Source organism: Centropristis striata, chromosome 21, assembly GCF_030273125.1.
Source record: "Centropristis striata isolate RG_2023a ecotype Rhode Island chromosome 21, C.striata_1.0, whole genome shotgun sequence".
Classification (NCBI taxonomy): Eukaryota; Metazoa; Chordata; class Actinopteri; order Perciformes; family Serranidae; genus Centropristis; species Centropristis striata.
The window spans coordinates 23312945-23336521 of NC_081537.1; the positions used below are offsets into that span (position 1 = coordinate 23312945).

Here is a 23577-nt window from a genome sequence, read left to right on the forward strand (position 1 = left end):
TTTACGTCTTCTCCTCCCTAACCAACGCGTCCAGGGTCACCAGGGAAAGTTGGCTATTTAAACGCAGTGACATGGAGCTGCTGACAGGATGAGACTGATGTCGAGGGCTCTGTTTTCTCCCAGCATGAGGCACGTGTTGGTGCTCCACTTCACGCTCGCAGCTGCAGCCACCGTGGTCAGTAACGACACCAGCCGCTCCCACCGGCTCGTCATCGGCTTCCAGGCTCCCTGGAACGTGTCGTTCCCCTTCAGCGCCCTGCGGCTCGGCTCGGCCATCCAGATCGCCGTGGAGAAGGTGAATGCCAACCCCTCCTTCCTGGGGAACTACAGTCTGGACTTTGTGTACACGGACACAGACTGTAATCCCAAAGCCTCCCTGGGAGGATTTATTCACCAGGTGTGGAAGGAAAACGTGTCTGCACTGTTTGGTCCTGCGTGTCCCGAAGAAGCCGAGGTAGGACGCATGAGATGGGAGGGGTTTTTATTTTATTTTGGGCACTTTTTAGAGTTGTTAGAGTGGTTAGAAAGTAACTAATTACTCTACTGTGGTGCAATGTTGATGTATTTCACTTGACTATTTAAATTTTGACCTACTTTATACTTCTACTCTTGAGAGTTCACAGTAGTAAGAACAGTAATTCATTCAGTCCCTTTTAACAATTTTGCAAAGATAATGCACTTAAAAATAAATAAATAAGGCATTCAATTAAAAGAAAAACTATAAAATTTACCAAAAACTATTTTTTCTTTCAGATTAGGTAGACATTGTTCCATGGCCAAAAAAACTCCATAAGGGACATTTTATTTCAAGTTTTTTTAAATGTCAAAACACAAAATTCAAGTATATTAACAACAGCCAAACACTGTCGTGTCCATAATGCCTGATGAGGAAAATCAACCAAGAATAATCGCAGTTGTGTGTATTCTCTGTTTATGGAAAGAATAAATTAGAATGTAGGCTTCTGATTAAGGTTATTATACAATCCTGGTTCCTAAAAAAAAGTTAGTAAGTTAGTAAGTAAATGTAAATATAAACAGCATGGATCACATTAAAAACAAAGAGCATTAGATATTTTGTCATTTGATGCAAAGGATTATTATTATTTATTTATTTACTATTTGATTCTGTGATTTTCAGAGCGTCCCAATTTTTGGGGGGAATTGGGGGTGGTACCTTCCCCTTCTTACAAATCATATAATGTAATAGTCAACTGTTTTGGTAATAGAAATAATTTAAAAACGTATATATATATAAAAGGGTCACAATAAGTTGCTTACACAGACGACTTATACTGTCCCTTTTTGTGGATTATCTTTAAAACAACTACAAGGAACTTCATCTTGTGTTGGTTTTGGCGCCACCTGTGGACAGAAGCGGTAGTGTTTTAAAGCTCTCCATCTGGCTGCAAATGCATTCATTTTTAAAGAGACTGAAATAAAGAAGCAACTTATTATAAACAGTATTTTTTTTTTAACAGTTGTTTGCAGGATGAATAATGATGACATATTGTGCATATTTGTGACCTTAATAACTTCAATATGACAACTGTTGAACTAAATTTTGTTTTATCCACACAGCTATTCATATATTGATGTAAAACCACATTGTGCAATGTTTTTAATAAATAAAAAAGGCCTATTAAATACTTGTCTCAGAGGGAGAAATCCTGGATGCTCTCCATCTGTTTTTTCCACTCTCCCATTTAGCTTTTTGTTGTCCTTCAGTTTGTTCTTTCCTCTTTCTCTTTGCTAATCCCGCCACAGTACCAGCCATAATCACAAAATAAAATGTCAAATATACAGTTCTCTAAAGAAAAATCTCCTCCTGCTTCCTTTTAATTGTTTAAGTGTTTCATAAATAGGAGATCTTCTCTCTGATGTTCCCATTTGCTTCTACAGGTCATTTAAAGTCATCAGTAATAAACTGACACTGCTTCATAACTCAATGTAACTACTTACTTAAATGTGAAATTATTTCCAGGTCACCGGTCTCATTGCGTCCACATGGAACATCCCCATGTTCAGTTTTGTGGGACAATCCTCCAAAATGGACAACAGCAACATCTACGACTCCTACGTCAAGATAGTTCCCCCTCTGAAAAGGAGCGCCGAGGTGCTGATGAAGACCCTGGAGTTCTTTGACTGGAAACACGTGGCGATGATCGGAGGCGGACTGGACTCAAACACTTGGGACAAAGTCGACGCTTTGTGGAAAACCATTGAGAATCCGCTGAGAGCAAACTTAAAACTGGTCGCCGCCATCAAGTTTGACACCAGCAACCCTCAGCTGGTCTACAGAAACATTAAGTTCATCTCCACCGTCGCCAGAGGTAAGAGGGGGAGGAGTTTATGGCTCTGAGAGCTGCATGGTATGATGTGATATTGTGATCTCATCTGTTGTCTGTATTTGCTGTACGTCTGAAACTTTGTTGAATGTGCTGCTGCTGTCTTAACCAGGACACTCTTGTAAAGGAGATTTTTTTTCTCTTTAATGAGGCTGGTCCTGGTTAAATACATTTTATATTATTATTATTATTTATATATTATTATTTCATGGTTAAATATATTTTTATTTTATTATTTATTTATTTTTATAACTTATGCATTTATTTCCTGGTTAAATATATTTTATTTTATTTATTTATTTTTAATATACTTTCTTTTTTTGGTTAAATACACTTTTTTAATTTTTTTTTAATTTCTTTTATATTTTAAGTATTTATTTCCTGGTAAAACATATGATTTATTATTATTATTATTATTAATAATATTGTTATTATTATTATTATAACTATTATTATTATTATTAGTTTAATTTAATTATTTTCCTGGTTAAATACATTTTATTTTATTATTATTGTTGTTGTTGTTATTATTATTATTATTATTATTAATAATAATAATAATATTTTTTTTTTCTGGTTAAATACGTTTAAAATGTACATAAATTAATAAATATCCACCTGAGACCAATAAGAAAAAATGCTTAAATATTTATTTCTTTGAAATAATTTGGGATGTAAGAAACATGTTACAAATATTTGTTTCTCAAAATTGGTATTTTTTTTATTTATAACATGTCCCTGGAGGTGGACATCGGTTCAGTCTTTGCACAAAGCTAATTATAGTACTGAATATTTACATGGTATAATCAAATTCTCTATAAAAATTTAATATTAAAGGTATTGTGCATTTTTTTTACAAGATAAATTAAACTCATCGAAATCCATTATGTTTATTTTAAGAAGCGTAAAAAAACATTAACTTCTAAAAACTTGATATAACATAATTAAGACAAAAAAAATTCTTATGAAGAACAGAAATGATTTGATCATGTCTCTCCCTCATGTTTGCTGCGATTTTCTACCTTTTTTCAAAAGACAGCGGTTTTGTGTGTGACATCACTAGAAAGCCGAGGCTGTGCTTTATATCAGACACTAAGACCCAGAGAGACTGCATGCATGGTGTTTGAAATAAAAGCGTCAGTGTCATGTCTCGTGCGAGATCTCAGGGGGATATAACGTAATTCTTTAGTGGTTTGGCTGCTTAATGACGTCCCTGCAGTGATTGTGGTCCTGACGAACAGCGAGGACTCCATGTCTCTGCTGCTGGAGGCCGAGCGGCAGGGTCTGATGAACGGAGACTACGTCTTCTTCCTGGTGCAGCATTTTGAGGTCAGTGGCACCGTGGTGAGTAGGAATCCGAACTCCGGGACTAAACAATGATCGAACCTATTATTCCCTAAACGTCCTCAAACTCACTGAGCTGTTTTCCGTTTTGTATTGTATGAATCTTTTTCCTGAGCAGGATAATTTGTGGAAATATGCCTTGAACAGCAGACTAAACCACGCTGCCATCAGAGCCTTTGACATGGCCTTCGTCATCGGACAGAAATCCTACGACGGCTACGACTATTATGACTTCTTTGATCAGGTTTTTGAAAGACTGAAAGGACGCCCGTTTTACAGCAACCTGACCTCTGAGAGTGAGGTGAGTGTCCACTTATTACTTATTATTACCAAGAAGTAAAATCACTGATATAGTCATTTACTTTACTGTTATTCCAGGTGAGCCCTTACGCTGCCTACCTGCACGATGCGGTGCTTCTTTACGCCATGGGACTGAAGGAAGTCATCAAAGACGGAAAAAACCCTCATGATGGAAAGCAGCTGCTGCAGAGATTAAAGAATAAAAGCAACATTCGGTTTTATGGTAGGTAGCTTTGTGTTCTTAACCCATTTAAGCCGGGAAATTACCGCATTCCTACCATTAAAACCGGGAGCGATGTTGCGTTATTCTGCCATTAAGGCCGGGACAGCGGATACGTCGTTTTGTAGTATTTGTAGTTTTTTCTACCTATTTTCGGTCTCTTGGCCAATGAAATGCATCAGAATACATGCGGGATGTTTGCATCTTGCTAATGGGCATGTATTAGTATTATGCATAGGATTTTTATTCAGTCAAATGTAACATTTGCTGAGTTTGTTGATTTAAAAAAATAAATAAACTTAACTTCTCATGTAAGCCACAGGTATACGCTCTCAAATAGTTTTTGAATTTCATTACTATCTGCTACAGAGGCTGAAAAATCTTCTGTTGAATTTCCAGAAAAACTTCAGGTTTTAGGGGGTTCTTTCAAAATCGCCCATAGGTTTTCCAGGCTTTTTTTCCAGGCGTTTTAGGCCTTAATGGGTTAAAGCTTTTTACAAAAATAATGACAGAATATCTGCTTCAAAGGAGATATACTCAAGTACAGTTGTGGAAGAAGTATTCAGATCCTTTACTGAAGTAAAAGTTCTAATAACATTCTGCAAAAATACTGCATTCAAAGGAAAGTATCAAAAGCATCAAAATGTACTTAAAGTATCAAATGTAAAAGTATCGTAGTCGTTATGCAGAATGGACCCACTCAGATAGTCCAAATATGTTATTATTATTATTATTATTATTATTATTGATGCATTTATGTAAGCAGCAATTTACTGCTGCTTACTGCTAATTTCAGTGGTGGAAAGTAACTAAGTACTTTTGCTGGAGTACAATTTTAAAGGTACTTTACTTGAGTATTTCATATAACTTTATACTTTTACTTCACTATATTTTGAGGCAAATATTGTACTTTTTACTTCACTACATTTAGCAGCTTTAGTTACTTTTCAAAGTCAAGATTTACCATGAAAAAACATGATAAATATAATGCTATTAGACATTAGTAAATTAGTAAAAGAACATTAAGTAGATAAAATGAGCTCTACCTTTACTAAATTAAAATACTGCTTACATAAATGCATCAATAATAATAATCAAATAATATATTTATGATATATAAAACATTCTGCATAAGAGTACTTTTACTTTTTATACTCTAACTACATTTTGATACTTTTGTACTTTTACTTCAGTAAGTTTTGAATGCAGTAATTTCACAGTGTGGTATTAATACTTTTACTAAAGTAAAGGGATATGAATACTTCTTCCACCACTGGTTCATTTTTAACACTTAATATACTGTTATGTTCTTTAACTATAAAAAAAATAATTAGGCGATAATTAATATATTGACTTATCATTCGATATCTAAAAATGGACACGATAGTTTTTTTCTGGACTCAATATATTGACTTTTTGGGCTTTTTTTGTGTTGTTTTTAAAGTAATACTGCAAATGTTTGACAGGCAGTACAAATTGCCGAAAAGAAACTATAGCAGCCATTCTAGCTGTTTATGTTATTTTAATAATAAAATAATATAATACATAATGATTATCGCATTACAGTGTTTTGTTAACAGTTGAAGCAGCTGAAAGTCTATTTTATCTGTTTTGGTTGTAGTTTATTTATTTATGTTTTATTTATCTAGAATATTATAATATTTCTTTTCCACATTTCAATTCCAATGTTTAATATTCTCGAGATTTAAAAATTAATTGTTGCGGAAAAGGATGTAGTTATTATGCTCTGATATCGTTATAAAACTAAAACAACATCGATATAACGATACTATCGTTTATTGTGATAGTTTCTGGGAAAATATATCGTCCCAAAAAACGTGTTATCATGACAGGCCAGAAAAAATCATGTTTTTATGTTAAGTCTCGACCTGAAAAATAACTAAACTGTCAGCAAAATGCTCAAGTACCTTAAAACTTGAGTAAATTAACTTAAGTACCGTACTTCAGTAAATGTACTTTCTACCACTGATTATAATATTATACTGACAGGTGCCTCTGGACTAGTCCACTTCGACGAAGAGGGGGAGAGGAATTTGGACTATTCCATTTATGACCTGCAGCACACAGGAGAAACCACCAAGTTTGTACCGATCCTCAATTTCGACAGTCACACCAAAGAAGTCCGGTAAATCACAAATATCAACAGATATACCATCAATCTAGCATTTTATTTTCTATAAAATAAACATATTCTTGGGGAAAATTAACCCAAAATTTGTTTTATTCTAGACCCACGTCAATGTTTGGTTCTGTGGTCTGGCCAAGAGGAAGACGTCCTGCTGATAAACCAGAGTGTGGATTCAACAATGAGCTCTGTGAATGGCTCATTAATGGTAACACCTGCAGAATGGCTCTTATGCACCCATTTAATACACCAGTTATCTTTTCTCTAAGATGATTTAACTTACTGTCTTAATGGGACGCAGACATCGCCCTGCTGGCTCTGCTCGTGACCTTCCCCGTCATCGGTGTGCTGGCGGTTCTGTGCATCGGGGTCCTCATCCTGCAGAAGTTTCGGCTCCAGACGAGGCTGGACGACTCCTGCTGGTGGCTGATCAGCTACAGCGACATCACCATCATCAGGGAGCAAGGAGTACGAGAGCTGAGAATAAAGAGTGCAGACGTCAGTGTGTTCTGTGTGTTTACAGACGTGTTCTGTGTGTTTGTGTCTCCTTCAGGGGGTTCAGGGTTCCTCTCTGAGCACCACAGCCAGTCAGAGCATGAGCAGCAGCTCTCAGTCCAACTTCTCCAACAACAGCTACGGTCTGAGGGACAAGATGGGGAGAGAGAACGTCTTCACCACCATCGGCCTCTACCAGGTACCACAGATTAAAGGACCCTGTTCACTCCTGGCATTAACATGCATCCTGGGAAGCTCTAAACACACAGTGCATTTACATGCACAGTTTAATTGAGCTATGCTTAAAATTCGATTTCGGCGTCTAACCAGACCTCTGTCCTTGTCCCAGTTTTCATGCAACAGAGAAATATCGAACAACTGACGGGAACGTGTCCTCCTCCTCAACACTAGGTGGCGATATGCGTCATTTCAGCAGGTTAATACGGCCCCCTTTCTGTTGACCTATTACGTCACAATAAACAAGTGGAGAAAGGCGAGAAACCGGCATTTTCGAACAACAAGATGGATGGTGATGTTGAGGGACAGACAAGAACGCAGGATGCTGTTGGAGAGCTACAACAGTAGCCTGTCTTCGGTTCGACACTTTGTTCCCTCGCTACTGACCAGCTACTGCGACCGGCTTTCTTGGATGTTTTTGGGTCATACGCCAGCGCGGGTGGGGGGTTAGAAGACGCAGAGCATGCGCACATGCATTATCTTGTCATATCTGCCAGCGAAAATCAATTTCCAATCGCATTACCTGGGCGTCTTAATCAGAGTTGGAGAACTCTGACATTAGTTGGACTTACACGTTTAAATGCACTTCAGTTGTCCAGTTATAGTCGGATTAAGGCAATAATTCATATTTTTCAAGTGTCATGTAAACGTACTGACTGCTGTGAATGCACCCAAGATGAATAGACTTTTGTGTATATAGAGCTTGTAAAAACTGATCCCTGAAGTGGAGAAGCATTCTAGCTTTGACTCTGTTGGATTTACAATGTGTCTTGGGCGATCGGATCACAAGTGGTCATTGCTAATTACAGGTGTAAACAGGGTTCAACATGCACTGTCATCAGATCACTCAAACCACTGCTGAGGAGGTCTCGAATAAGATCACAATTTATGAAAAAAATAAAATATATAAACCTTGGGATTCACTTCAAGCTGTCAACTTTTGACCCGATCACTCAGAATGAGTGTTCATGTGTGTGAACTTTTTGCTTAATAGTGGCCACAAATGGCAAAAACAGATTAATGGTGAGTTTTCATGTGTCTGATTAAATTCTACACAGGGAAATCAAGTGGCCATCAAGTACTTGAAGAACCACATTGTCGGCAACTACCAGAAACCCTCAATTGTTGAAGAGTTCAATGTGGTAAAGTTCCTCATGTTTTTCTACATTAAAAAAAAACCTTTTTGATTTTTACTGGTACTTTATCTGTTCTTTGTATTTATTCTGATGGATGTATAATCCAGACACAGTTAATCAAACTGTGTATTCTTTAAGATACATTAGTTATTAATATTGCATGCCTAACCATCTGAAACTCTTTAAGACAGATGAAAGAGATGAAACATGAGAACTTGGTTCAGTTCTTTGGTGCTTGCATCGAGCAGCCGAATGTCTGTTTGATCACCCAGTACTGCAGAAAAGGCAGCCTGAAGGTCAGTGTCTCTGCATTACTACACTAAACTTTACTCTACTATCCTAAAGCCTCAGCCTGTTAATATAGATACATTCTGAGAGTTGCAACCAACAAATACATGGGGTAGGAAATCACCTAAACAAGTGGCTCAGTATGATTGTGTCACATGTAGACTTTGCAGTTTTGAATGCACCATTTTTTGTAGAATTAACAATAAATGTGTGGTAGTTTTAAAGTGAAAAGTGAGCCTGTTGTGTGTAACATGTGGTCAAAATAACCACGTTTTTACTTTGAGTAAATAATGCAACAGTAATATAAACATAACTGGGTAACTCAACATTGCATTGGTGCTAAATTACTCTGATTTTAGTGTAAGTTGTATATTTAACTTGAAAATACTTATTTCTGCAGGACCTTCTGAAGTCTACAGATGTTGAGCTGGACGGGATGTTTAAGCTGTCATTTGCTTATGACATTGTCAATGTGAGTCAGTTCATTTAAGCAGCTTGTTATTGCCATTAATAGTGGAGGAAAGGGCATTTAATCATTATACACAACCAAAGAAGAGAACTGGTTTTGGGCCCTTAAAACAGGTGTTTTCTTCTGAGTTCTTGTTTTTTTGCAAGGCAATTATATGCAAATTCAGTGTTTGAACATGTTCATTTGTGTTTAAGGGAATGGAGTTCATTCACAAAAGTAACCTGAGGTTTCATGGGAACCTGAAGCCCAGCACATGTCTGGTGGACAGTCGACTCCAGATAAAACTCTCCGGCTTCGGTCTGTGGGAGTTTAAATACGGGAGCAAAAACAAGATTGTCTCACTGGAAAACCCAAATTATGAAGGTCAGTGTGTGCACGAGAATGACGTCTAAAATGCCACAGCATGAAGGAGCGGTAAAATGAGGGCTGATTTTATTTGTTGTAGAGATGTTTTGGAGAGCTCCGGAGCTCCTGAGACAAGTTGGTCTCCATGTCATTGGGACGCCCAAAGCGGACGTCTTCAGCTTCGCTATCATCATGTGGGAGCTCATGTACAACGCCAAGTCTGGTCCATATCACGAAGTCAACCTGGAGCCCAAAGGTTAGCCTAAATTCAGTCGTTTATACCGGCTGTTGAACCACATAATACAGCACTGTTTGTACAACCAGGTCTCTTTACTGCTTTATTTATTTGCACTATCTCTGTTTAAATCCAACCAGATTAGGCCTATATAAGGCCTTCTGTGTTTTTTTCCTGTATTATTATATTTGTCATGTACAACTTATACTATACTGTGTATATCTCTGCATATACTGTCATGGAAAAAAATATTAGACCACCCTTGTTTTCTCCTTGCTTTCTTGTTCATTTTTAAAGCCTGGTACAACTAAAAGTGCATTGTTTGGACAAATATGATAACAACAAAAATAGCTAATAAGAGTTTAATTTAAGAGCTGATATCTAGACATTTTCCATGGTTTTCTTGATAATGATTTGGTAACTAAAGTAAGGATCAGAAAATTTGAAACAATCAATGATGCACAAACAAACAAACAAAAGTTGAAGAGGTAGAAGTACAAGTAAAACAACAAAAATATAAGCAATAAAATATATATAATATGTAATATTTTTAAAGTACCACAAGTGAAAGTAACAATAACCCTTTATGTGAAAAATAACCAAAATCATTATCAAGAAAACCATGGAAAATGTCTAGATATCAGTTCTTAAATTAAACTCTTATCAGCTATTTTTGTTGGTATCATTATATTTGTCCAAACAAATGTACCTTTAGTTGTACCAGGCATTAAAATAAACAAGAAATTGAAGAAAACAATGGTGGTCTAATATTTTTTTCCATGACTGTATTTAAATATATTTATTCATTGAGGTTCATACTACTACATGCAACAACCTATGTAACCTATTCAACATGCTAAAATATATTTTTCTCCAATGTGCAACATCTGTAAAATGCAACGTACTCTCAGGAAAACGAACAACACACTAATATATATAAAAAATAAATAGCATAAATGCATGTATAGAATGTGTATAGAATGTGTGTATATGTCTTTTTTTAGGGCCTCGGGGCAATCGCACCGAGCATTGGTCCCATACAGCAATAGCTGTAGGGACCAGTGCCCCGAGCACTACTATTATACTGTGGATTTCTTCTTCTTCCTCTTCCGGACGCAATTTCGTCCCGCTACTAGTCCTACAACTTGAAGAGTTGCAGGACCAATTATATATCAAAACGTGCGGTTTGATCGGGATCAGTGTGCTATTACTTTTCTCTACAGAATATGAATTTTGAAATGAAAAACTGCCCAAAATTTTGCATTGAAATGAATGGGACGGCCGACAAAAAATGAGCGAAAAAGAACAATAATTGGAGATTTTTAAACGTCTACTTCTCCGGCATAATTTCACCTAGAGACTCCATTTAAACTTTAAACAGTAGACACAAGTCTTGTGTATCGGTGTATTAATCCACGTTTCGATAGGTCATATAGTTTTTTATCAGTCCCTGTTCAATGACCATGATCATTTTTGGAGAAATTCTGAGATTATAATGGGTGTGTATTGCACGGAATGTTCGTGCCACAGTGTGTGACATCATCGCCAGAGTGTAGAGGGAGAGAAGAAATTGTCAAAAAATAAATTTGAAAACTGCGCTCCAGGCCGCAAATTCCACTCTACAGAAATAATTTATACATAGAAACGTAGGAAAATTTGTCTTCTCACTCACAATCCTCTGGTAAAGCTGTCAGAGTTATAGTTTGGGCGTAGGACGCATAGATGCGCCACCAACACGCACCAACAGCCTCATTGGCTCCCATATTAAAAACGCAGGGAGATTTCTAAAAGAAGGGAGATGTAACAGTTTTTTTAGATCGCTCTAACAAAGCTATTTTTTCATTTTTCTTAAAAAAAAACCACATGTAGACGTTCAGGAAGAGACGCTCAAAGTGAAGTCGGATCAATGATAGGTATTATGGTTTTGCCAAAAATGCTTTCTGTTCAAGGCCAGAAATTCCAGTCCACCTCTGGCTGCTGTCACTCTTTCATTAACAGGTGATGGCCGTTAATTCTGTTGATTGCTTTGATCTGATTGCCTTTGATCTTTGATGTGATTACAGTTACAGATACACACACACACACACACACACACATGCGCGTAAGCGCGCACACTCATCACACATGCATACACATGCTTCAAACACACACTGACACACACACACACACACATACACACACACACACACACACACACACACACTTTGAGGTTAAAGGGCATAGTTTGAAATCTCTGAAGAATCTCATCATAGTGTACACATACCGGCAGTAGCCCCCGTGGCCCTTTCAGAATTTCCCCAGAGGAAATTTTCTAGTTAATATTCTTATTCTGTTCTTATATCTATGTGTTTGTATCTTGAGCTGCTGTGACGATTAAATTTCCCCACTGCGGGATAAAAAAAGTCTTATCTTATCTTATCTTAAATACAACAAAAGGTAATCATTTACATGAAAAGAAGAGATGGCCCGTTGTTAAATGGATAAATAAGACCTCAAACCCAAATTCCAACATGATGATAATTCCTACTTGCCACACGTTTCCTGTAGAGATTATCATGCAGCTGCGGACGCCTTTCCAAGGGGAGTTCCTGCGGCCGGCGCTGTCTGCGGAGCTGTGTGAGGAGAACGTCAACCTGCTGCTGAAGGCGTGCTGGAATGAAAACCCCGACCACCGACCGCCGTTTGCATCGATACGGAGACAGCTGAGGGACATGAGCCCAGACAGGTCAGACCTCTCACATTCAGGATTCTTTTTCTACATTTTATGCTCCAAAATGCTGTGAGAAAATACATTGTTCTCCCTGTTTCTAATTTGCACCTGCAGGTGCAGTATGTGATATGTTTAAACACATTCATTTTACTTGCTCTCTTGATGTCATAAACTAGGGACTATTCAGAAAGCACATTCTTTCCCCAGGGCTGCAAAATCCTCTAAATCTGATGATACATGTGGCAAGTTTTGACTTACAGGTACAGTGTGCAGCATTTAGAGGGATCTATTGGCAGGAATGGAATATATTATTCATAAATGAGTTGTCATTAGTGTATAATCGTCTCAAACTAACAACTGTTGTTGACGACCCTTGTTTTCTTCAATTTCTTGTTCATTTTAATGCCTGGTACAACTAATAAATACATACATATCTAGACATTTTCCATAGTTTTCTTGATAATTATTTTGGTTATTATAAAAAAAAAAAACATGGAAAATGTCTAGATATCAGCTCTTAAATTAAACTCTTATGAGCTATTTTTGTTAGCCATTAAAATGAACAAGAAATTGAACAAAACAATGGTCTAATATTATACCTAAACAGGGAGTGGGTTCTAATTTATGGCTAGAAAGGATCCTTCCTGTGTAAATGTGACGTCATGTCCTTGTTATAATTGGAGCGACTTGAATTGGTTCAGGATGTGTCTATTGTTTTTCCGACCCTCTTTAAATCAAACCAGAGGCGGTTCAGTTGTAGAGCATCTTTGGTTGAATTCAATGTTTATCAGACCACAAATTATACAGGATTTATGTGGCAACCTCGTCATCAAAATAAAAGAGTTTGAGTCAACTTTATATTGATCAATATTAACGCATTCACCACAAGTTCTCTAAAGACGCAAATATTTTCACTCTGTGGTTTTTTTTGCAATGAGGTTCATTTCCACAAAAATTGGCTGGTTTTTCACCAAATGTCTGCATATTTCCTTATTTAAATATGTGCAAATAGAGCCAGAGCGCTGAGCAATTCACCATTTGCAGGTTCTATGACAATTACACGTTTGTTTTTGCTGTATTCGCACATTCAGCCGCACCGTTGGCGACAGAGCCTTCTCCACTGCTGCCCCAACCCTCTGGAACTACCTCCCTACTCACATCCGCAATTCAGACTCACTCCACGCCTTCAAAAATCAACTCAAAACCAAATTTTCAAAATAGCTTAAAGACCTGAACTCATAATCTCTCATCTCTGTTTTGTTTTTGTTTGTTTTTTCTGCATTTTGTGTTTGCGGTTGTCTCAACTCTGTTATGTTAAGCGACTTTGAGTACCTTTTAAAAGCGCTATTAAAATCAAATGTATAATTAATATTATTATTATTAGCAGCTGCAAAAGCAGTGCAATCCTCCGTGAATTTGCCCCTCAGAGTTTTACACAAGATGGATCCTTTCTAGCCTTAACCCTCTGCAACTGAGTCTACAATGTTTCTACATCAAACTCTGCCTCACATCTTTTTGTTACCTGAAGGTCACCGTAGATTCTCTACAAGCTTGGAAAGAGGGGTAGGGGGTACTCAGCTGGTTTTAATCTTCACCATAAGATGCCACAAAATCCTGCACACTGAACCTTTACGTTAGTGCAGTAGTTAGGGAATCAATAGTAAACATGGTGCAAATGCAAAAAAAAGATTTTAAATGAATATTCAAGACCTCCTGCTGCCAAACAAACAAACAAAGTCAACCTGAAAAGCTCCTAAAGGAGATTATCATGATTTTTGTACTGTAGTCATGCAAATATTCTGGATAATATGGTGGAAAAGTTGGAGAAATATGCAAATCACTTGGAGGAGGTGGTGGAGGAGAGGACCAATCAGCTCACAGCAGAGAAGACCCGAGCAGACAAGCTTCTCTCCAGCATGTTACCAAGGTAACAAGATGTAAAATGATCAACACATTCAAACCATACGACCACGGTGGCAACGGTTGAATGGGCATGCGTGACCTCAACGTGACGATGCTGGTGCTTTGCTGGCTGCAGATACATCGCAGATCAGCTGATGGTGGGGAAGTCAGTGGAGCCGCAGAGCTACGACATGGTGACCATCTTCTTCTCCGACATTGTGGGCTTCACGTCCATGTGCTCCGTCAGCTCCGCCATGGAGGTGGTGACGTTCCTCAACGACCTCTACAGCCTCTTCGACGACATCATCAAGATGTACGACGTCTATAAAGTAAGTAAGACAAAACACTTTTGAGCTCTCACATATAGAGTCTGGAAGTTGCAACATTGTTGTTGTTTTTCATTTGGTTCACACTGAGCTTTATGAAGCGCACCAAGCATTGTAATTGAATTGAATCCATCAGACATCATTCATCATCTGTGGCTAAATCATTGTTCAGCCTTTGTTGTTTTTGTGTGTGTGTGTTTTTGATCATCTGACCATATTTGGATAAGGGCCTTTACTTCATCATTAGACCACGTCTGTCCACGAGACATTTTTCAACCTGCTGCTACCGTGCTGCTGTTGAGTGGTAAATGGACTCATGTAATTATATAGTGCTTTTCCAGTTGCTTTGCAACCACTCAAAGTGCTTTACACTACAGACTGAGCTCATTCACCCATTCTCACCAGGCGGCAATCTCCGTGTCTGAGCATGGAGGCCAACCAGGAAGTGCATTAAGCCTGCAATTCACCGAAAATTCCAGTAGGGGGTGCTAAGTTTGGCTGCACAAAAAATCTGCCCATTCATTTCATTGCAAAATTTGAAAACTTCTCACTTGATTTATTACCTCAGAAAAAAATTTCAGGACAACATTATGGTCTCAATCGCAAGTAAAAAATCATCTTTGAGACAATTTGATGTCAATAGTTAATAATGGCCCCATTTAGAAGAAAATAGAAGATAAAGAATCGCATGATTTGGGGCGTGGCTACAGGTCACTGACAAGGCGAGCAGTCACCAGGAGAGAAGCAGAGCAATGCATATCCACGGCAACGTGTCATTAAAGTTATATATAACGTTATATAGATAGAAAAGAGGACTTTTACCGATTTGGTCTCATAACTTTGACCCTTTCACACTGTATTTTCACTTAATGACAGTTTATTTGAATGTTTTGTTCAGTAAATGTCTTGTCAAAACTAACATCCCAGTTAATGCTCCAGTAACTAGTTCTTGCCCAAGGATACTTCGAAGGCTGCCATGTTCAGGGATCGAACCACCAACACTCCGATTAGTGGACGACCGCTCTACCAACAGAGCCACAGCCGATTCTCAAATTTCCGCCCAAATTTAACACAGAATGCTCTGTGTTTTGGTCGGCTTCCTTCCTTTGGCTCGGACTGTGTTCTCACCTGCAGAGACCTGAACTCTGGTGCACTTGGAAGAGAACCAAGACCCACGTTTTTTAGAGGACCAAAGTTCAGTTCTCTGGTCCGCACCAGAGTCCGTTTGACCGATCACACCAGCAAAAACCAAACGGACTATCAGACAAAATGCACAAGAGTTTGTTACAGCTCAGGTGTGAACGCCCTTTTAGTCTCTTCCTCCACTTCATGCATTGAGGAGAGAATAAATCTCCTAAATATATTGGCTAGAAAATGGTGTAATTGACCTGGATACTGTTTATGAATGTTGTATGATCCAATCAATTGCAGAATTGCAGCAGAAAAAGAATGTACATAGTTACCATGACATAACCCAATGGTTTGTGGTCTCTGGTTTTAAAGCCTCAAGTTGGGCATTTGGGCCTCAGTCATGTTGGTTTTTTTGCGGATCTGGAGCCAGAAGGACGCTGTTATCAGCTTATTTCCTTTTGTTTCCAGTGTTAAAATTAAATTTTTCATCAAACTCTTGGGAAGCAAACAGGGGTATTCCAGAAAATGTAAAACTATTCTCCTTAAATGTTGGTAGTTTTCAAAATGAACAGCACATTGGTCCTGTGAAGGAAAAAACACCTTCAAATTGTGACTTTGGAAACTGTCAATAAAAATTTGCAACTCTACATCTTTGTTAGGTGGAAACTATTGGTGATGCCTACATGGTGGCCAGTGGTCTCCCCATCAGCAACGGCTACCGCCACGCCTTAGAGATTTGTACCATGGCTCTGCATTTTCTGAGCTCCATCAAGGTCTTCAGAATCCACCACATGCCCAATGAAAGTCTTGCAATTCGCATTGGGATACACTCCGGTAAGAGAAGTTTTCAGTTGTTATATATATATATATGTTTATATTCTTGTACATTAAATATTTAGAGGAAACCAGAAATATTGTAATTCCATTACATTGAGTACAAGCCATGGACAGTGTGCAGGATTTCTGGTTCCTTTTAAGTTTTATCTGAAATCATGAAACGTTTTTGGTGTGCAGGTACGCACTTTGTTGAAGTTTGTGCATGAAATAATTGACATGAGATGCTTTGATGCATGTATAGATACATTTTGTTTGGGGTTTTGTAGGTCCAGTGGTGGCTGGAGTGGTGGGCACCACAATGCCTCGATACTGTCTGTTTGGTGACACGGTGAACACAGCCTCGCGCATGGAAAGCAACAGTTTACGTGAGTCAACTCAAGTCACAGCTTTGCAGTGGCTATTCACTGAGACCATCAGTACTGCAATTCCATTGTATAAACCTTCTGGAAATTAAAATAATATTTGCAAAACTTACCGTTGACCACAGCTTCCATCAGCAAATTTTATCACGCTAACAAGCTCAACTAAGATGTTCAAATCATAGACTGTATAAATAATTGACGTAGTCACCCTGACGTCACCCATGTTTGTGGCCCGTTTGATGCATCGAGTCAGTGTTACACTCGTCACCATCTTTTTTCGGAAACGGGGAGCAGACCATAAATGGACTGTGGAGGAGCGAGAGGGATCTGATCACTGACTACACGCCTCTCTACACCTCAACCTGACTGAGAGAAGTCGCTGCTAATTCATGTTAGCATTAACTGGGATGTTAGTTTTGGCAAAAATAAACAAAAGCAAAATGTTCATTACTTACCTCAGAAAAATGAACAGCAACCCCTTGGAGTGTCTGTTGGTCCAACCAAACGCTGAACAAGACATCTTTAATGATAGAAACAATAAAATTAATTAATTAATTATATATATAACTTTATTGACAGGTTGCCTTGGATACGCATTGTTCTGCTTCTCTCCTGATGAGGGCTTGCCGTTTTAGTGACCTGTCAATCAAAGGTAGCCACGCCCCAAATCATACGATTCTTTATCTTCTATTTTCTTCTAAATGGGGCCATTATTTGAACTATTAACATCAAATTGTCTTGAAGATTTTTTACTAGCGATTGAGACCATAGTGTTGTCCTAAAAAAATTCTGAGGTAATAAATCAAGTGAGAAGTTTACTCATTTTGTATTGAAATTAATGGACCCAAATGTTTCTGCAGCCGCCGTCATCACACCATGTTGGAATTTTCGGAGGTTGCCGCTTGGTTCAAATTGGTAAATATTTGGCATGTTACCATGGTCAACATGAAAGCTATACTAACCACTGCTGTGGACGAGGGCAGCAGCAAATGTATTTTAGCCACAGAAAAAAAGGCCAATCTAATAGAAATATGTGTCAATTTAATTGTACACTAATTTTTGAATATTTTCAGTGCTTTATGTGGAGGGAACTAAAGCTGTTTCATGCTCTCTTCAAAGCCCCCAGACTCCATTGACAAAGCTAGTCGTTTAAGTTGCAGAACACAGGAGTTGCTGGTCAACCGGTTAGTTTGTTTGTGTTATTGTGTGACTTTAAGTGTCTCTGAACTAAACTTTTAAAACACTAAAGTCACACAATCACCAATACCACCAATGGAGGCAGAGGTGGAACAGCAAGTCCTGTGTTCTGCAAGGTAAAATTAGTGTTTTTGTTAATGGAGTCTGGTGACTTTTACAAGGCTGTCTGACGGTGAGGTAAAGCAGTGAAAATACTCAGTGGCTAAGATACTTTTAGCCTCTTACCTCGTGCAATCCCACTTCTAAAGAACTCTCTCTGTAACAGCCCTGAAGATTCACATATCTCAGTGCACCGCCGACATCCTGGTCCAGGCTGGATCATTTGAGCTGGAGGAGAGAGGGGAAGTGGAAATGAAGGTGACTTAAGAGTGTATGTTTTAGCTTTTATTCCAATAAGTACAGTGTTATTGACATGTTTGTGTCCACGGCAGGGCAAAGGGCTTCATAAGACTTACTGGCTGCTGAGCAAACAGGGATTTAATCCTCCTCTTATTGCTCACAGCTCTCCACCAGCCGACAGTTTCAAACCACTAACAGAGGTACAATTTATCCAGTTTATTTGATATTAAAAATTGTCATTCCCTGTTGTATTTTCAACTTTTTTTGTGATATATCTGCTTAAGAAACAGGGAATACCCAGAGTGGCTGAGAAAAGGGTCCACAAACCCCTGACCAAAGCTATGATGACTGCAGTGCACATCTGAAGAACAACTGGATCTTCAGACCAGATTTTAGACAAAGGAATATCTTACATGGTCTCACAGAACGCAAAACAACTTCAGAGGAGAAAATGAAATGTCGACAGAGACTTTTGAGTGATAAAATATAAAGTAGAGCTGAGAACCTGGATTATAAAACTTGTTTTTTGTTTTTCTTTCTTGCTGAAGAAGGCTAAGATACTGTTTAATGTGATTTTTTTCTGTGTTTTTGTACAGATACAAATCCACCCTCTTATAAAGGATAATCTGATTATGTGCAAAAAAATACTGTTAAAAAACCTCCTTCTTGGACAAAAATGTCTGCATCCAAAAACCTTTATAAATATTATAGATAATATATAATATAAATATCATTATATGTAATGAATGAATATATTAGTAAAATACATTCATTAATATAATATTTTTTTATGATTACCAAATATTAATTAATTTAATGCCAGTTTGCTTACATAATGGCATTGTTGTTGTGATTTTTGTACTTTTACAAATCCATCCTCTTACACAGGATAATCTGATTAAATGCAAATATAGAAATATTGAGAAAACCTTTAAGAAAACCTCCTTGTTACCTATAGATATATATATCTACATAAATATATATATCTACATATATATATATATCTACATAAATGTATATATATATATATATATATATACATACATTTATATATCTACATAAAAAATATATAAATAATGAATTAATGTATATATATATTATGAATTCATATAATATTTTTCAATACTAGCAAATATTAAAATCTTGTTTTATTAATTTTGTAAATGATGCTTCAAAGCATTTGTAGCAGCTCAACTTGTAACAATGGTATTTATAATGTGTTTTCAAGGCATATACTGTTAACTTATAATACTACTGACATCTGATTCAGCAGTGTTCTGTATGCAAAGTTGTTTGAAACATTTTTTCTGAGGGATAAAATTGAAATACAATAAATACAAAAATATGTTTAGCCCTCTGGTGTATGTTTACTGAGTTCCTGCCATGTTTAGAGTCTGATTTTAATTCCTGAACGGAACAAAAGCAGTTTATTTATTTAACAAAATTGTGAGTATTCCCAGAAGATTTCTTTAAAGGTTTGTGCGTGATTAAAAACCACAGAGAAAAGGACCTTTTCTTTAAAAATGTCAATTAATCTTTATTGGAGACAACAGTGAAGTAATGTATGTGACCATTTCAAAGATTTTTTAAAGCCTCAATAAATGTGCTAATTACATATAATATCTGTGAGATAATGAGAGGATCTGTTCATTAGGGTGTGAGGGTGACGTGAGTGTATGTTTTTACTACATTCTTGATCCGTTTACTAAATCACAGCATGTGTTTATGAGGACCACCAGCAGGATGAATAGTGACGTGCCTGTGATGGAAAAGGGCAAAGAAAAGACAGATCGCATCAAATAAAATGAAAGAGAAACAACAGGATTAGCTGAGCCGGAGCTAAAAATGACTTCATGGTCTCTTCCCACATTTAGACATTTAACGACTTTTAGGTCAACAAATAAATTAATCAAGTATGTTCCAACAGAATATGATCTAGAAAGCTTGGAAACAGCATTCAAATCATCAAAGAAAGAAAGAAATCAATGCATTTGTTTACCTTTTATGTGTCCATTATTGGAGGAATTAATACCTGTCAAGAGATTAAGACATTGTTATACAAAATAAACCTTGGAAGAAGGAAAATAACACTGCTACAGTTTGCTTTTTACTTTATAACTTCACTTAGATGTTTGACTTTTTCTGAGCATAATTATTTTTGTGCAGTCTTAAAACCTTTCTGAATCTGATGTAAAGACACCTCAGCAAACATGGGGTACTGTACCTTTAATGTGAAACTCAGCAGTAAGAATCCCCCCACTTGGTTCTGGCTCTGCTGACAGGCTTCTGAAGGTGCAGGGACCCTTCAGGAACGACACGAGGAGGAAAAGTGAGACGCAACAATGTTAAAAATACTCCATTACAAGAACAAGTCCTGCATTCAAAGTCAAATTAAGTGAATTTGCTGACTAAGTTTGAAAAGTGAAGCCAATGTTAACATACCTTAAACCTGCAGTCTTTCAAATGACCAGCAAGGGGCGACTCCACTCAACTCTCATATCTCACTACATCTTAAGATTTTCCTAATGAGTTTATGGTCTCAATTGTCTTTAATCCACCATAATCCCATTTACAGTAAAACACCTTTATAAGCTTCTCACATTAAATTTATGGAAAACATAGGTCTGAAAAGTAACTTGTGACTAAGTTTAATAAAAGGTACAATATTTCCCTCTGAAAGTAGTTGAGTAGAAGTATGTAGTTGCATAAAATGGAAATACTCAAGTAAAGTCCCTCAAATAGTGCAGTACATGCTTAACTGTACTAAGTTACTCTATCCTATTGGAAACTGATGTCATATTATAACAACATACACTGGATGTGAGACCGTAATGCTGAAAAACACACCAAGAAGTGACAGAGTGCAGCCTGCAGTGATATGCCATGCAACGTCAATAGAAAGTTGAAGCTGTTTGAATCTGCATCCAATCAGTAAACAGTCCTGTGACTCCTGTGACATGTTGATCTGTGGCTACGTTCACACTGCAGGCCTTGATGCTCAATTCAGATTTTTTGGTCAGATCCATTTTCATTTGGCTGTTCTTGTTTTTAGGATGTGGCTAACATCAGACTCCAGTGTGAACTGCTCACGGCCCGAACTGACCCACATTCACAGAAGAGCAGCATTTTGCGTTATAGGAATGGCGTGGCTCCTTTAAGAGGCAGGGCAAGTTTATTTGTGTGAGTGCAAGTTAAAGTAAGTAAATGTGCATTTATGAGTTAATAAAGGCTGCAGCTACTCAAGACCAAGTGGAGCTCCCATGTATTGCTTTCTAACTGTTGTTAAAAGTGAAGGGGTTAACTTCGAAGTGAGTAACATCAACTTCGGCCCTGGAGGAAAACACATCTCCCCTGTGCTTTCTGACCACAGTCAGAGAGCTACAGTGACGTAAAAGTTTGATGAAATGTGACATGACTGTTCAGACTGAGAACAGTTTGAAAACATCAGATATGAATCAGATTCAGGACAACATGTGCAAGTGGCCTGGATCTGATTTGTAAAATCTGATTTGTGCTGTTCAGACTCACAAAAAATTCGGATCTGAGTCACATATGAGCAAAAAAATGGGATTTGGGTCACATTTGCCTGATCTGAACATAGCCTGTAACCCAAGTTAAAAAGTTACTTCTCGCCTGAATCACATGAGCACATTAACGCCTCCTGGCTGCAGAAAAATGTAATGCTGCCTGGTGTATGTTTAGCTTAATTGCAGATTAAGGAATAAACAGAAAGTTTCACATTGTTTTCATGTTTCTATCTCATTAACGTGGTGCACTCACCGGCTGGCAGACGAGCCTCTCTCCATCGCAGACCTGGACCTCACAGTGAAGCCACACAGTGGAAACCTTCTCCAGCCGCTGGAAGCGGAAGGAGTTGAATTTGAACATGGAGCGGCTGTCTTTGGCGTTCTCAAAAATAGTCACAGTGTTGTCAGAGGAGCAGCTGTTGGAGGAAAGAGAGATGTTTTACCTTCTGTACTGTAGAATCTGCTGCAGGATTCATCCAATTTATCACAACAAAATATTTATTCACATTCAACAACACTGTAAAACATCAACTCAGGCGCATTATGTAAATTCTGTTTCATCGTACAGCAGAGACTGATTGAAGAACAAATTTATTTAGTTTATTTACAAAAACTCTCCAAATAACTCGAATCAGTCCCTGTAAATGACAGTGAATAAAATGTTTCAGGGTTATTTCAGTGAACTCACATGTTAGGAGAACTAATGTTTTACTTGGTACCTGTTGATGATGAGACTCCACCTCTTCTTGTCCGTCGAGTACGGAGTGGGAGTGGCCCAGCAGTTGTTTATTACAACTTTGAATCTGAGAGGTGATAATACAACCATGGGTGAGAAATAACGGAATACAATTTCTGAATAGGAATATATTTGTATGAATATAAACACAATCTCTAAATGTTAAAAATGTTGAAATGTGTAGATGTACCTGTTACTGAGTCCTTTTGCTTCGATGCCGATGAAGACTTCAGAGCCGATCTCAGACGTGTCGATCACATACGGAGCGTCTTTGGCATACAGGAACTTTGAATTCTACAAAATATATAGTTATATTTCTTCATCTGACCATTCCTGACACATTTCTATTTGCATCTAATGACTATAACAGATTGAATTTTAACTTTATTCTGCACAGAATGTATAAAACACATCTAAAAATGGCATTACATGTTGCTTCCACTGGAGAAACTGAATCTGTGCGCAGCTACTCACCGTGAACACGTTCATAGACAACTGTGATCTAAAAGTGCCTAAACTCCCGTTGTTGACAAAAACTGTAGCCACTCTGGAAAAAGCAGAGGGTTTAGTAAAAACGCTGCAAGTCATTGGGTTAGAATGCACTGATCTTGCACATGGTGACAGCGGGCGCCTCGTGTTTAGTGTCGATGCTTACCTCTGGCTGAACACTGCGTTGTTTACCAGGTAGGCTGCTCGGTACATGCAGCTGAAGGTGTAGTTGACCGGCTGGTTTCTGACGGTGAGCGACGTGTCGTTGGACACGATGGAGTTGTAGAAGACGTACTTGGGGTCTTTGCCGGGTATGTACTGCAATACAATCAAGATCAGAGGGGAAAAGGATGAAATAAAGTGTTTTACATAATTGTTGGATTTATTTGCATTAAGACAGTTTGTTTAAATGGCTGCATGTTTTAACCCATTTAAGCCGGGAAAGCATTACTGCATTTCTA

The 23577-nt window shown here is 37.7% G+C and overlaps 2 protein-coding genes across 7 annotated transcripts in view; one reads left to right on the forward strand and one right to left on the reverse strand.

Moving 5' to 3' along the window:
* Positions 1-124: 124 nt before the first annotated feature.
* On the forward strand, positions 125-19097 carry gucy2g (guanylate cyclase 2g). The gene is made up of 22 exons (XM_059324411.1): positions 125-454; positions 1982-2330; positions 3565-3689; positions 3808-3990; positions 4068-4212; positions 6220-6355; positions 6460-6563; positions 6657-6823; positions 6909-7049; positions 8146-8229; positions 8415-8519; positions 8912-8983; positions 9175-9343; positions 9426-9581; positions 12108-12285; positions 14057-14197; positions 14309-14501; positions 16289-16463; positions 16733-16831; positions 18291-18382; positions 18457-18564; positions 18649-19097. The coding sequence occupies exons 1-22, from the start codon at positions 125-127 to the stop codon at positions 18727-18729; spliced, it is 3333 nt and encodes a 1110-aa protein (XP_059180394.1). The 3' UTR covers positions 18730-19097.
* Positions 19098-19864: 767 nt separating this feature from the next.
* tectb (tectorin beta) overlaps positions 19865-23577 on the reverse strand; it is a 41966-nt gene continuing 38253 nt past the window's right edge. For all 6 annotated transcript variants that reach the window (XM_059324409.1, XM_059324408.1, XM_059324406.1 and 3 more), the window contains 8 exons: positions 23283-23434; positions 23102-23174; positions 22818-22921; positions 22611-22694; positions 22145-22307; positions 20589-20667; positions 20364-20396; positions 19865-20123 (listed from right to left, as the gene is read on the reverse strand). In XM_059324409.1, coding sequence (XP_059180392.1) covers positions 20050-20123; positions 20364-20396; positions 20589-20667; positions 22145-22307; positions 22611-22694; positions 22818-22921; positions 23102-23174; positions 23283-23434 — 762 coding nt within the window. In that variant the 3' untranslated portion in view covers positions 19865-20049. The remainder of the gene's footprint in view (positions 20124-20363; positions 20397-20588; positions 20668-22144; positions 22308-22610; positions 22695-22817; positions 22922-23101; positions 23175-23282; positions 23435-23577) is intronic.

What these genes read in the sequence shown, in the direction of transcription:
- gucy2g (XM_059324411.1), top strand. Translation starts at nt 125, where the DNA reads ATGAGGCACGTGTTGGTGCTCCACTTCACGCTCGCAGCTGCAGCCACC. An exon ending in TCGCATTGGGATACACTCCG is followed by an intron (nt 16,464 to 16,732) that starts GTAAGAGAAGTT and finishes GGGGTTTTGTAG; the next exon opens with GTCCAGTGGTGGCTGGAGTG. An exon ending in CATGGAAAGCAACAGTTTAC is followed by an intron (nt 16,832 to 18,290) that starts GTGAGTCAACTC and finishes TCTCTGTAACAG; the next exon opens with CCCTGAAGATTCACATATCT.